At 49.4% G+C, this 14756-nt stretch overlaps 1 protein-coding gene across 1 annotated transcript; it reads right to left on the bottom strand.

Annotated features, from left to right (window-relative positions):
• Positions 1-7054: 7054 nt before the first annotated feature.
• LOC149363083 (evasin P1180-like) lies at positions 7055-14358 on the bottom strand. The gene is made up of 5 exons (XM_089569876.1): positions 14268-14358; positions 9885-9926; positions 9066-9106; positions 8358-8429; positions 7055-7274 (listed from the first exon to the last, which is right to left on the bottom strand). The coding sequence occupies exons 1-5, from the start codon at positions 14314-14316 to the stop codon at positions 7122-7124; spliced, it is 357 nt and encodes a 118-aa protein (XP_089426002.1). The 5' UTR covers positions 14317-14358; the 3' UTR covers positions 7055-7121.
• Between the last annotated feature and the right edge of the window lie 398 nt (positions 14359-14756).

Genomic DNA, 14756 nt, shown 5'->3' with positions numbered 1-14756 from the left:
GCCCTCTGTTATGACGTACAGCGAGGCACTACGAAGTCCTGGGCCAGCGAGGCAAGCCTTTTCCCCCGTCGTTCCCATGCCAGTGCCATCTCTGCAGTACCCGAGCGCAGCAGTACCATCTGTGCCGCAGGAGTACAGGCCCCCCATGAGCAAAGCCCACGTGTGGCGAACGCCAAACAATCGGCCGCTCTGTTACCACTGCGGGGAGCCGGGCCACATCCTCCGTCACTGCCCCTACCGGAGAATGGGTTTAAGAGGGTTTTCACCTGACGCACCTCGACCGCGCTACGGTGAAAGACCACGGGATATCGAGCTGTACCTGGCTGATAACGTGTACTCCTCGACCCCGCAGCGGCGTCAGTCCCGATCGCCATCCCCAAGGCGGTTCTCTTCGCCAGGCCGCCCGTCGTCCTCTGGCCAGTTCAGAGGTGCGTCCCCACGTCGGGAAAACTGAAGACGGCGTCCTCCGGGGGTAGGGCCGCCGCTACTGAACCGTGTCAAGAGCCTCCATCCGACGATTCGCCGCGACGCTCCGACCAACGACGACCTGCCCCGACGACTTCAATGACGCGCTGCGACCGACTGGTTTCTGCCGAAATTCCGGTATCCGCCGACAACCACAACGTTACCGCCCTAGTGGATACCGGCGCCGATTTTTCTGTAATGAGCAGTCGGTTAGCCACGGCCCTGAGGAAGGTTCTGACCCCTTGGTCTGGGCCGCAGATCCGGACAGCTGGTGGCCACGTCGCAACTCCGCTCGGTGTCTGCACTTCACGAATCCAGATCCGCGGAGTTACTTTCCCTGGTTGCTTTGCTGTGTTACCCGAGTGCTCCAAGGACCTCATACTCGGTTTGGATTTTCTTCAGGAGTACGGTGCCGTTATCAACCTGCAGAAGCTAATCGTGTCATTTTCCACCCAAGGCCCTGTCGGCGACGATACCGAGGCACGCAGGGCTAAGCTATGCGTCTGTGACGACCAGGTACTAATCCCGGCAAGAGCCAGCATTTTTGTTACCGTAGAGTGCGATAACAGCCCCAGCACTCGTGGCATCACTGAAACCAACATCTCGCTGCTCCTTGGTCGGCAAGTCTGTGTAGCTCGCGGCATTACTGAATTGAACAGTGGGCGAACCGAACTTCTGGTGACCAATTTTGGTTCTTAACCTCAATGTTTGCCTGGCAAAACAGCTATTGCGTATTTCGAAGAACTTTGTGAATTCGCGGGACAGCAAGCGTTGTCCGAAATCCCGGCATCAGTGGAGGCACCGACCACTCCCATCAAGACCGACGTGAACCTGAACCTCCCGTCTCATCAGAAGCAATGCCTAGAGAGCATTATCGAATCTTTCCGCGACTGTTTTGCATCGACCTCTAAAGTTAGGCAGACTCCGCTCACAAAGCATCGCATTATTGTTGACGCAAACCAGCGACCGTTATACCAGCCGCCTTATCGGGTCTCTTCGAAGGAACGTGACGCTATTCGCCGACAAGTTCAAGAAATGCTTCAGGACGACGTGATACAGCCGTCGACGAGCCCGTGGGCATCGCCTGTTGTTCTTATGGCGAAGAAGGATGGAACCCTACGGTTCTGTGTTGATTACAGGCGTCTAAACAAAGTCACCAAAAAGGACGTTTATCCTCTGCCGCGGATTGATGACTCCCTGGACCGGCTACGCCACGCCACGTATTTCTCGTCACTATATTTACGTAGTGGCTATTGGCAGATCGAGGTGGATGAGCGCGACCGGCAAAAGACCGCCTTTATTACACCGGATGGTCTGTACAAATTCCGGGTGCTCCCTTTCGGACTGTGCTCGGCTCCTGCCACCTTCCAGCGGATGATGGACACCGTGCTTGCCGACCTAAAATGGCAGTCTTGCCTCGTCTACCTGGATGACGTTGTCATCTTCTCCGCTACGTTCGAAGAGCACCTGAGGCGCCTGCTCGCCGTGTTCGCCGCAATTCGTTCGGCCGGTCTTTCCCTCAAGCCCGAAAAGTGTCACTTCGCTTTCCAAGAGTTGAAGTTCCTGGGCCACATCGTGAGCGCTAAGGGAGTAAGCCCTGATCCCGATAAGACTGCCACCGTCGCTGCTTTTCCCATGCCAACCGATAAGCGAAGTGTGCGCCGCTTTCTGGGCCTCTGCGCCTATTATCGGTGTTTTGTGCGAAACTTCTCCCAGATTGCTGAGCCCCTCATCCGCCTCACGAAAGATGCCAAACCGTTCTTCTGGGGCCAGGAGCAACAACAGGCCTTCGAAGACCTCCGCACTCGTCTGCAAAGTACGCCCATCCTTGGCCACTTCGACGAGTCAGCCGACACTGAACTGCACACAGACGCCAGCAACATCGGCCTCGGTGCGGTCCTTGTGCAGTGGCAGGATGGTCTCGAACGCGTAATCGCATACGCAAGCCGCACCTTGTCACGCTCGGAGGCGAACTATTCCACCACTGAAAAGGAATGCCTGGCAATTGTGTGGGCAGTGACCAAATTTCGCCCGTACTTATATGGCCGCCCTTTTAGAGTCATCAGTAATCATTCGCTGTGCTGGCTGGCGAACCTCAAATGTCCCTCGGGGCGGCTTGCACGCTGGAGCCTTCGCCTTCAAGAATTCGACGTCACCATCGTCTATAAGTCCGGCAGGAAGCACAGTGATGCCGACTGTCTGTCTCGTGCTCCTGTTGAGGACAACGGAGCTGATCCCGACACCGATTTTGTTTTTCTCGGCGCCATCTACACGTCCGTCCTCGCTCAACACCAAAGAGACGACATTGAACTAGGGCCTCTCATTGAGTATCTTGAAGGAAGCGCTGAGTCTCCACCGCTAATCTTCTCACGTGGACTGTCGTCGTTCTGTTTGCACGATGGCGTTCTGTATAAGAAAAACTACCACCCGACGGAAGCTGTCTCTCTGCTCGTCGTACCCGCGGCCTTGCGCGACAAAGTCCTGCAGGCGTGCCATGATGACCCATCTTCTGGTCACCTGGGTTTTTCCCGCACTTTGGCGCGGATACGCCAGAACTACTACTGGCCCAGGGTTGCTGCAGTTGTACAGCGTTACGTCAGAACTTGTCGCGAGTGCCAACGTCGCAAGACGCCACCGACGAAGCCAGCCGGACTACTGCAGCCTATTGATCCGCCACAAGCCCCCTTCCACCAAGTTGGCATGGACTTACTCGGCCCATTTCCACAGTCCTCGCTGGGTAACCGCTACATTATGGTCGCCACCGACCACCTCACCCGGTACTGTGAAACTAAAGCTCTCCCTCGTGGTACCGCTGACGAAATTGCGAACTTTTTCGTTCAAAACATTGTGCTTCGTCACGGTGCACCGACCATCGTTGTAACTGACAGGGGAACGGCGTTCACCTCGGCCCTTACGCAGGAGGTTATGCGCCTTAGCGGCACCTGTCACCGCAAAACAACCGCTTACCACCCTCAAACGAACGGACTCACCGAACGGCTCAACAAGACGATCGCCGACATGATCTCCATGTATGTTGACGCAGACCACCGGAACTGGGACGCCATACTTCCTTACGTAACGTTCGCCTATAATACTGCTCTGCAAGAAACGACGCGCTTCACTCCATTTCGTTTAGTGCATGGTCGCGAAGCCACCACCATGCTGGACGCAATGTTGCTTCCGAGCAGTACTCCCTCAACTGTTGTGGGTGCTGACCACCTCGTTCGTCACGCCGAGGCCGCCCGCCAACTCGCTCGACAGCGCATCCGGCACCAGCAAACCCACGACGCTCGCCGCTATAACCTCCGCCACAGAGCTGTTAGTGACCAGCCGGAAGAACAAGTCTGGATTTGGAGCCCAATCCGCATGCGTGGACGCTCCGAAAAGCTTCTGCGCAGATATTTCGGCCCCTACGAGGTACTCCGCAAAGTCAGTGATGTGAACTACGAAGTTCTTCCCCAAGGAACAGTTCGTTCCTCCAGACGGCCGACCTCCGAAGTCATCCATGTCTCCCGGATGAAGCCGTACCACGCCCGCTAGCGCTTCAGGCGTGTCTACAGCTGCCGCCGGACACATGCAGCGTTCTTTCTCTTCGTGCTGCCCACTGCTGCGGCACCGAGTCGGTGCCCTTCAGAGAGGGGGAGCAATGCCACCGTATGAACCATTCAGTGGCGCCGTACCGCGGCCGAACTGTTTAAGCTGGGATTTGCCAAGCCTTGGGCACTCGAGGTGCTCGAAGAACGTCGTCTTCCTCTCTCGAGCTTCCTGCTGGCTGGCACGCCCACCTCGTCTACTTAGAACCTGGTCTCTTTCTTCAACCGTTTGTCGGTGACAATATGAACGAAAAAGCGGTCACTGACAAGAGTTTGGGCTGTCACCTGCCAGTGAAAGGAAAATGAACCACCAGAGAAAGTGAGGTCGGGTGTCGCGCTAGAGTAGGGGAGCCAGGAGTATTAAGAAGGGAGAGGTGGCGTTCCTTGGCAAGACAGTAGTGGAGGCGGCCGGGTTAGAGTGTTTGAGTGTAGCCCCAGTGTGTATGAGGGGCATTAAAGTCACCACCAAAGAGGAGATGAGAGTTAGAAGGAAGAAAGTGAAGGAACTTGCTCAGGGCGGAGAATAAAGAGGAGGTGACAGGGGGGGGGGGGGGTTGTAGAAAGACAAAAGGGCAAGTGAGACGCGGGAGGATGAGTGGTAATAGACCACACCAACTAAATATTTAAGGAGGCTGGAAGGGATGTCAAGTGGCTCCAGGAGCACGTCGCTGCGTACATAAATAGACGCAAGTGGTGTGGCCGTAGTGGCATTGTAGGCGTGATAACCTGGGACAGTGCAGGCCGTCCGAGTCTCCTGGAGAAAAAGAAAATGGGGCAGAGAGGGGCGGGTGAGCAGATACTGCTGGAGGGGGGTCTTGTTATGGCACAGATTTTGGCAGTTCCCCTGCACAATCTCGAGGTCCTCGCCAAACGCCATTATGATAGTGCAGAGGTAGAGGCTCGTGAGGGTACGCGTTCCTTCTTTTTGGCCGGGGGCAGTGACTCATGCAGGGAGTGGAGCGTAGTAGTGAAGGATTACAATTGCTTTGATTGTGCTTGGAGAGTGGTAAGAATCTGGAGAACCGATATCTCTAGCTGAACCAAGCGAGTGTGGTGTGCCTGTGTGGTGGTTTCGACAAGGTCAGCCAAGGGAGCGACCTGGGTGGTGGAGGAGGGAGTGGTGAACGTGGCAAGGTGCTCATTCAGCTTGGTAAGCTGGGAAGTAAGAGAGGAGGTGGTTGCCTGGAGGGTTTGGGTCAAGGCATGGATCTGCTGTTGGAGGTCGTGGGAAATGCGCTGCTGCTTTCGCTGCTGGCGTTCCAGCATAGCGAGCCGGAGGTCGAAGGAGCGGCTCTCGCCAGAGATGGAGACGGTGGTGTAGCGGAAGGGAGGGACGCTGGAACCGAGGATCCTTTAACTTTCCGGCGTAAAAGCCTGGTAGCGACGTGATTGGAGCTGATTGAGGTTCATGATTAGAGGAGGAGGAGGGGGTGGGTTGCGTGGCCCGGTGCAAAGCTAGCCGTCGGAGGTATGCAGCTTTGGCACACTCTCGTTGTTTAGCGACGACGAAGGGGCAAGTTGGGCCGAGAGATGGGTGGGTGTTTACCTGGCAATGAACGCACCAGGGCTGGGCACATACATGAGCGGAAGGGTCAGCGGGTAGAGGAGCAGCACAGAGACGGCACTTGGCCGGAACGCTGTGCTGGGGGCATTGGTGGGCGCGGTGTCCAAGAGCGAGACAACGGGTGCAGGTGGGAGGCTTAGGCTTATGGGGACGGCACCGGAAAGCAAAGCGTTTAAAATACACTAAGTGGGGGAGGACGGTTCCAGCGAAAGTTATGAGCACCGATTAAGTGGTTCCCATCATACGAGCAGCAAGAATATCAATTTTGAATGATTCGTTATCATGCATGAGGTCATCAGGGGTGAAGTGGCCACCGACGTCATGGATGACGCCGAGGCATGAATAGGGAGGATTAGGGGCATATGTTTTGATGGTGATAGGCTTACCGTGAAGATGAAGATGCGTTATAGATAGTAGGAGGTGGGTGGTGAGAGGATAATGAGTTTTAAAAACACAAGGCTTTCGGTTGGCTTGGCCTGAAGGGTGATCTCTGCACTGTTCTTGGAGGAGAGCTGTGCAGCGGAGATGACTGCGGCGAGTACATCGTAGAGAAGTAGATTGGGGGTGAGGGTACCAGGCAGAAGCTGGATGGCAACTGTGATGAGCTCGTCGCTCGGTCGGGTCGCGGATGCAGGCTTACGGCTGGCACCGATGGTGCTCCAGCGAATTCAGGGGTTGGTATGAGATGGTCATCGCCCGGGAACGCCGTAAGGTCCATGTCTGCCGAACAGCCGTGAGCCTGAGCCTCAACCTGCTGCAGGACTTGCTGTCAGCGGGAAGTGTGGTCGGAGTAGGCGCGGTGGCGCTGGCGGCGGCGACGAACGCAGCGGGCTGCGACGCGTCGGTGGGCCCGAAACTCTTGGCGTACCTTAGAGGGTGGACTTGGCTAGCAGTGGACGCTGGCATCGTTCGGGGCATCGGGTTTTTCGATTTGTCCACCGGGCAAGGCATCGCGCCGAACTGGCGATGGCGTTCCGTTGACTCCCTGGCAGCGCTGCAAGACACTGTCGTGTTTCGCTCTGAGAGGCGAAGCTTAATTGTTCCCCGAATTTTTTGTCAGTGGTGTTTACACAACCACTAAAAAGAAAAACTGCAAGCAACAGAAGCAGCAGTTAATTTCACACAAGCAGTTTTATTTCTTCTAATTCGTACTGAAACAGTTCAGTATATTACTGCCTAATAAGTCGCTGTATGTTAGGAATTTTTGTTTCATGTTGGCTAACATTAGATACCATGTACACAACTTTTATTTTTTTTTGTTCATGTTGATTTCGAGTTTCTCCAAATTCATCTATGCCGCCTATTTCAAAGACCAGCATAGAGATGTGATACTTTGATGAACCCACTTCAATCCGTATAGTAAGGAAACAAGACGATTTCTTCCGAAGCTCAATTTTCTCTTCATTTATTGTTGCCTACATGTGGACCTCGATGGAAATCTGATAATCCCAGCAGCTTATGTCTGCAGATAACTACACAATGAAAATGGACCCTCCCACTCAGCGGCCAGGAGGTGTAATCCAGTAGACTGGGAATTTCTGACACACCACTCTTCTCCTGTTTCTTCTGCAAACTCCCTTACGACATCTACCAAGGGGGCAGAAGAATTTAATATAGTTTGGCATCCTCTTAATGACGTCAAGTGGAACATCCTGAAACGAAACCGCCATATTATGAAATGACAAATCAGGTGTTCTGCATGAAAACATTGTCAAGAAAACGAATCTTCACAATGTATTCGTATGAGATATTGCAAGAGTGACTGAAACGAAGGAAAACATTAGGGAATGCTTTTGTTATTGTTGTTGCCATTGTTGATTGCATTCAGAAATATTTAGTGTAATCACTTCAGATGAAACATGTTCAAAGAGAGAGTACAAGAAAAGGGAATACTACCAGCTGGCAGTTCAACCCGAACCCACGACCTCACCATGTTGCCCACGTAGATCTACGAAATAACTTACTACGGCGGCTGTCCGCATCTTCTAGTTTGGTTCAGTTATTCCCGGAGGTTCCGCTCCCGCAAAGTTTAACAATTTGCAGCTGTTTTGTGGCTGTCGCATTTCTTTGGGATGGCCCCATATAAACGATCTCTGTCCACTATTGAGCTGATATTTTACACAAATTATGTTGCCCCTCAAAAACACTTCATGGTGAGAGAAGCTGGACCATCCCATAGTAACGGTACTGCTTACTGACGCGCTTCAAGATTTTAGAAAAAGGTCGTTTTCTAAAACGGTCTTCACTAAATTATACTAAAAACAAAATGAGCACATTCTCTCGAAATTAAAAAGAGACCCTTGAAATCACTAGCGGCTTCAAAGAGTACTGCGCTTTTAGTAGTGTGGCCTCCATGGTTTGCTAAAGACACAGAATTTCCTTTGGCTTTCCCCGTCCGCGCAATTTACTTACATTATTCAAATCTGTCCAGTAGATGAGGATTTTTTGCTTCTTATGAGAACGAAATTGCTTATACTAAATGCGACAATTTTGTACCCGCGCTATTTTTTATATTGCTTCACTACCACACATTTCTTTATTTGTGTGCAAAGAAAAAAGTGAGAAACATGCTCTGCCTCGCAATTTTCTCATTTGTGAAGTCAATGATAGTTGAATCTTAATATCAGGCTAGGCGCTGCTCTTCCTTAGCAAAATTTCGTGTTACCAGTTAAATTCAATTGGCCTATATTTCTTTATTCTGAATTCACTATTTGGAAAAGAAAAGAGTCACTTACAAGACACTCTCTTCCATTTTTCAGCTGCACTTTGCTTCCGTCGATGCATTCAATCTCACAACCACTGTTAAGCTACAAATAAGAAAAGTCCTTGTAAAAGTGCTCAGTGCAAAACAACGTATTCTCATGGGCATCAAAAGTCAAGGTAATCAATATTTTGTAAAATACATTGAACAAATGAAAGTTGCAGGTGATGCGCGAATGGCCGCAAAACATCGGCTGTTTATGAAGGCAGGAGGCCCAATAGATTAAGGGCCTCGTTAATTTTTAATGCCTGTTTGGACTATTATTAAGAACGAGTTGAGTACGCATGAAAGAAGTACGCAGAAATCCAATGAAGGCGGAAAAAGCTCAAAGAGCTCTTTCAGTCTATATCGTTTCGTGGTGTTCACCTTTTCTGTGTGCGAAAATCGCAATTAACAATAGCCATGCACCGAGCAAGAAGTTGTTCTAAACCTCAACTATAAACGCTTAATGAAATTCTTGTCCTGAAGAGCATTTATATTTAGGCTGGGCACAAAACACATCGGAGGATACACCTGCTAATAGGCTGTAATAGTTACTTTAAAATATTCATTCGCTCTTTATTATTCTTTGCGTCCTGCGCCGATTTCTTAAGACCAATGCATGTAAAATTTTTAGAAGGCTAAAAATTCAACTGGTAGCCTGCCGCATCCGTGAAACCAAAGAAAATGAGTATTGACATACCGGACCTTTCGTTGTCTTCAGACCAGGAATAAGGCATGGCTCTGAGAATAAAATCGGAGAGAGTAAAACAGAGAAAGAATGAAAAGGAGTTAGATTATATTCCAGCAAGAAACGCTATGGAGGTGCAAACATTACTTAGGCCAAACACTTTCTTCCTATCTCTGAAATGTTTCCAGAAAGTGAATTCATAATACAGCGCGCGGTAGGGCCATAAGAAAGCAGAACAGTTTATCTGTTCATTCGAGTGGCAACAGCAACTACGAGTATCTTGTTTTAGGCCGCTAGCATTGCTTTAGCACTCTGGTTTTCGTCAGTTTCGCGCGTTACGGTTGAAGCGTATGTGTGCTTCTAGAGCGTGATCACGCATCACTTACTGCGTTGCGAGAAAACATAATAAACAATTGATTGATTGATTGATTGATTGATTGATTGATTGATTGATTGATTGATTGATTGATTGATTGATTGATTGATTGATTGATTGATTGATTGATTGATTGATTGATTGATTGATTGATTGATTGATTGATTGATTGATTGATTGATTGATTGATTGATTGATTGATTTTTCAGGGGAACTGTGTCCGTGGTGAAGGAACAAGAGGCAGATAACTTTTGTACCGTCACCGCGGACAGCGTTCATTTACATGCTGAAGGCCATTTCTGAATAAGTAACTCATGCTATTAGACCAAAGAAATACGCAGGAAGTGCTTGCGAAGAAATATTGCTCATGTAGCCGCAAATCAAATCCAGGTGTACAGAGAATATATTAACACTGTTTTCTTTTTTCCCCTCTGTTTATTTTCCCCAACACATACCTCTTTCGTAGTAACGGCCGTAATTGGCCACCACACGGTATTCTGCCAAAAAAAAAAAAAACAGAATCAGTTGACAATATATTACTAGCAAATAAAAATCATATCATTTGGTTAATAGAATGAAGTTAGAAGCGTTTATCTACACAATCCCTACGCCTTCAAACCTCCAATCAAATGTCCATGCGACTACCACTAACGTTGTAGCTTTTACTTTAAAGGATACTGCATTATATTGCGACTTTCTGCAAAATCGCCGAAATTGTATTCAGAAGGTGCGATTATCTAAAGTTGCAGTCTTTATTTTCTTGTGTTTTTACGTGCATGGCGTTATTTTGTAGCTTTTGTGCGCGCGCGCCAGTTGCCGCCCGCTCATGCGGCCGGAGTGCGTGACGTCACACGTCTCGTGGCGGCCTTCTCCCGTCGCACCGTGGTGGCATCGGTTCAGCTGTCGCGCCTGGAAGCTCAGAGTTGGCAGCATGGAAACGCGAAACAGAAACACAGTTACAACATAGAAAGTGGTAGTGACCCTTTGAACATTCGGATATGGAAATGACCGTGGCCTAGAGACACGGCTACGACCCCGCCACCTCATCGAGAGACGAGTAAAATGAGCCTGGAGGAAGACGTCGCAGAGGCGCGCCCCGCAGTGGTAGCTGCGCATATTATAATCCAGTTTGATATGACTCAGACAAGTTTTCCTGAATCAGGTATTGAAATATTTCCTTTGCCGGAGGTGAATCAAGGCGTCGCCCTCATTCATTCCTCCAGCCACGCGAAAATAGCAGCCGCGGAACTTAGATGGGACGGGGAGAGGGGGGGGGGGGGGGGGCTGGTTTTGAATTGGACTTATGCGCTTATACATCACGCAAGCCACGCGAACAGCGGAGTGAGTGCTCGCCTTATAAAAGCAGCCAACTTAATTGCATCGGTATTGCTAAAAAAGTATAGAGCGCATGTTTTTTGTGACGAGCATTGTTACTGCGTTGCCTCACTTGCGTGCGTAACTCCCAAGAACGGGATCTTGCGCGCGATTCCAGGGGTATTGGCCTGTTGGTAAATTGCCATATTTTACTTTCTGATGGTCTCGGGTATGGGCGAAGAACCTCCCCGCTCAGTTTTTCTTATCTTTGCGCTTGCTTATACAAAAATAGTATTCCACGATGTATTTAATTTTCTGCCCGTTCAAGCATACATATATATCGCCTGCCGGCCGCTTATTTGGTGAATGGACTGCAAATTCGGAATAAGGGAGACGAGAGTGTTCATAATGTGCATATCTGTTCCGCGCCGCACCCGAGGAGATGATATTCCATCGAAGATTGTTTGAATCAGCGAAAAAACTGGAAGCAGTGAAAATATTTCCGAACTGTCGCTTGACAAGGGAAATACGCCTGTAACAAATATTGCCACGTTTTTAGCCGTCATATTCTCGGTAATTATACGCCCAAATATGTGCTACAGAGTGCATATTTTTTAAGTAAAGTGTGCTCTATATAAGTTACCTGTAATTTTCATGTACTTTATGTCCCCTTTTCACTAAAGCGCGGTTGTCAAGCTTGCGGTTTTGCGCTTCCTAGGGAATCTTGCCACCTAGTATCGCGAGGTGGCATACAGCTGACCTGGCAGACGACGATATATTGCTTGCGCTATACCGTATACCGTATCGACCGCCATTAACGCTATATCGAGGACAACAACCGCTTCCTTCTGCCTGGCTCCAGGTCTTCAAGAACGTCTCCCTCAGACTCATACAGGACAATATGTACAGCAAAACGTCAGGTTTGAGGCACTGCCATTTGTGTGCCATGGTGCGGATTCGCAAGAGAATGATTTATGTCGCAGTCGCTGTCGATTAAATTGCCGCGGTAAAAATTCGGAACTAGAAGGTTTTTCGCGAAGGCTAGACGCGCCACAGCGATCCATTCTTCAGAGCTTAGCGCCTTTTGGGAAGGCATAACATGGCGTGTCCCTTCCTCCACCCCACTACTGTTACGACCTTTGGCGGAATAATACTCTGGCACCTCAATCCATCGCTGGTATGGCAGCCGTATGGATGAAATTCGAGCTCGAACGACTCGGAATCAAGAGACGCCACTCGTAGCACATTCCTTAAACGGCACGTAGCGTCCACGCTATCCACGCAGCTGCAGCAGATGCGTGCCGCCGAAGCGGCCTGGCCGGCCGGGCACGGAGGCAGGGCGACGCGTCACGTCACAACCTCCGCGGAGCAGTAGTTCGGGGCGCCGCCGCCAGGTGCACCAGTTCAAGGAAAAAATGAGGGTAACTTTCCTCTGCCTTCGTGCAAAAAACGATGCTGTTTCAGTCCACTTAGGAACGCCATTTTTCATTGAAGTACACAATTAGACACCGTAAAATTTAATGCAGTATCCCTTTAAGGCGCATCGTGCGGAATTGCAGATATTGAAATATCGCAGCTTTTTGTTAGGACATTACCACCTCTAACCTGAACAAATCTAGAACGGTTTACATTGTAACGGTGGATTACTTTACGTTGCGTAGCCAAATGAGCCAAATATATGTCACGAAATTGCTAACATAGCCGCGTATGCTTCCACACTGCCTTAAAGGCTATCTTCGCTGCCTTTATTTGGCTTTATGGCCTCAAGCATACAATTTGAAAAACTTTTGCCTCGGTGGCAAAATGTTCGCATTGGCGATTCCACAAATGTCTCTGATTAGCAGCGAGCGGTAACCTTTCACCACCACAAATTTGTGTTCGGTGTGCGCTGCACGAGCAGAGTTCGCTGTCAACATCATGGACAAGCGGGATAGATTCACGATTTTTTCATTGTTAAGCATTGGTTTTTAAGTTATTGGCATTTTGTTAGCAGAAAGTTTAACGAACAAAAACAATACATGGCCTTCTAGCAGTTGAAGCGATGTCCATGGCATACGCATACCGCACGCGATTTTTTACAACTGATCTGTCGCGGGTTGGCAACTGTTCTACTTTTGTTAATTTCCCGTTTAGGTGTAGCCTTACGCACTACATCCAGGCAGATGTACGTTATTTTTTTTTTTTTGCCGCAAGTGCCATGTGAAGCATCGCTAAGATTGAAAAAAAGGAGTGTGCGGGAAAGCTGCGTTTAGCTCCCTGTAGTATTAACACCGCCAAATCAGACAGAGACTTTTGCAATGCCTGCAGCGCTTATTCAAGCATTGGACAGCGCAGCGGATCTTTAGGACATATACGCTGGAAGGCGGTAGGGATTTGAAAGAGAGTGTATGGATAAAAACTTTCGATCCTTTTTCTCGTTAATAGCAAAAAACATTTTTGAATTGCTACTTTTGGCAGCAAATCAATCAACAAACCAGAAGAAGCAACCCGGTGGTGAGCAACGCAGACAACATACGGTGGTCGGCTCATGAAATCTAATGTCGTGGCGCTTCAGCAGGTGATACACCATACCACACAGTGTCAAATCGTGTTTCATTAAGGCACCAAAGATGCTTTTTAACTTCCTTTTAGCACTAGCTCCAGTTACCTTGAAGAACGTGTTAGAGGGGAGCTTGCTAATCCTGATTTCCATTGGTTACAAATTTCCCACCTCGCTGCTGTCACAAGCTCTAATTCTTCCTAGAGGCGAAAAAGACTCGCTACGCCTACTGTAGCACGGTGCGCTCAGTTCGGATATCACGCCGCCATTTTTTTTTTTTTTTGACGACGAAAAACTGCTACGAGCAGCGCTATCGCAGAAATAAAACATGGTAGGGGTTTACTGTAGTTGAAACCGGTAGACGTGCGGAAGCATGCGTTCATTCCTTAATAGTAGGGGGCACTTAGGCCGCGCCCTAAGGGTATGCGCGCCAAGTTTGGTAGGTTAATCCCATATAGGCAGAATTGGACGTTCTCTACTTGACATACACTGATCGCGGCGAGTCCTCATACCACTACCAGCGCAGTGGAGCAGAGGCTAAACGATACGCGACTCAACTGGCAGGTGGCTGTTTCTGTCACAGCCATCGTGGTAGGGATTATGCCACCCATGTTTCTCTTTCCGAGCAAACTCTCATGATTAATTTAACAGCCATCTGCCTGTCATTTGCTCCGGCATGCGCGACGCTCCTCCGAACTAATCCCATCTTACCCGAGTAACTCGGGTAACCTCGGGTTAGTTCGAAGCACAAGACAAGACAGGATGACCAGGTTCTTGCTACGGGCTGATGCGTCTAACGTGGTGCTTTCTCACAAATACATCGCATCATGCATCCACAGCGAAACCAACTATTTTGAATCGAAGTGATAACGCTAGCTGGCAGTGACGATCCGTGGAGCGGTCGCGTTACATGCTATTAGTCAGCACAGGCGTTAGCCGTCTGTTTTCATCTCGCAAAACCAGACGAATAAATATGGGAACTTACCGCACAGAACAAATAAGGCTAAACAAAAATGAAGGCCTCTTGCTTCCATGTTCGCCTAGTATTCGTCTCGGCGCCCTGTGCTCATTTGAAAGTGTGCCCCTTAAGTAATACAGCAATAGCAGCAGCGAAGTAAAAATAACAATACTAAACCTCGCTTGCATTGTTCCTCAATGTATGCCCGATATATAACTCCGAAAACTCGACTGCGAGAAAGGGTACCCCGTTACAGGTGTTGCCTTCACATAGAAAACTCGCAATATCGATACTGTTTCGGGTCCGTTTCGAAGTGGCCAGAACAAAAGAGTGGAAAACCGGTCGAGCGGACAAATACTGGGGGGAAAAAACCCCTAAAACAAACAAAACTTTCAACACCTCGGCATAAACCTTTGCGGGCTTGGCAGAGCAGCTTGCATCTAAGATCGATCACAACCAGTGGATGACCAGAACAATCGCATCGCTCTCAAAAAAAGAAACCGCAATCGCAGGGTA

This window comes from Amblyomma mixtum, chromosome 2 (assembly GCF_055824585.1).
Source record: "Amblyomma mixtum isolate Tamu chromosome 2, ASM5582458v1, whole genome shotgun sequence".
Lineage (NCBI taxonomy): Eukaryota > Metazoa > Arthropoda > Arachnida > Ixodida > Ixodidae > Amblyomma > Amblyomma mixtum.
The sequence above is the reverse complement of the archived record's forward strand: the minus strand, read 5'-3'. Positions and strand labels throughout refer to the sequence as shown.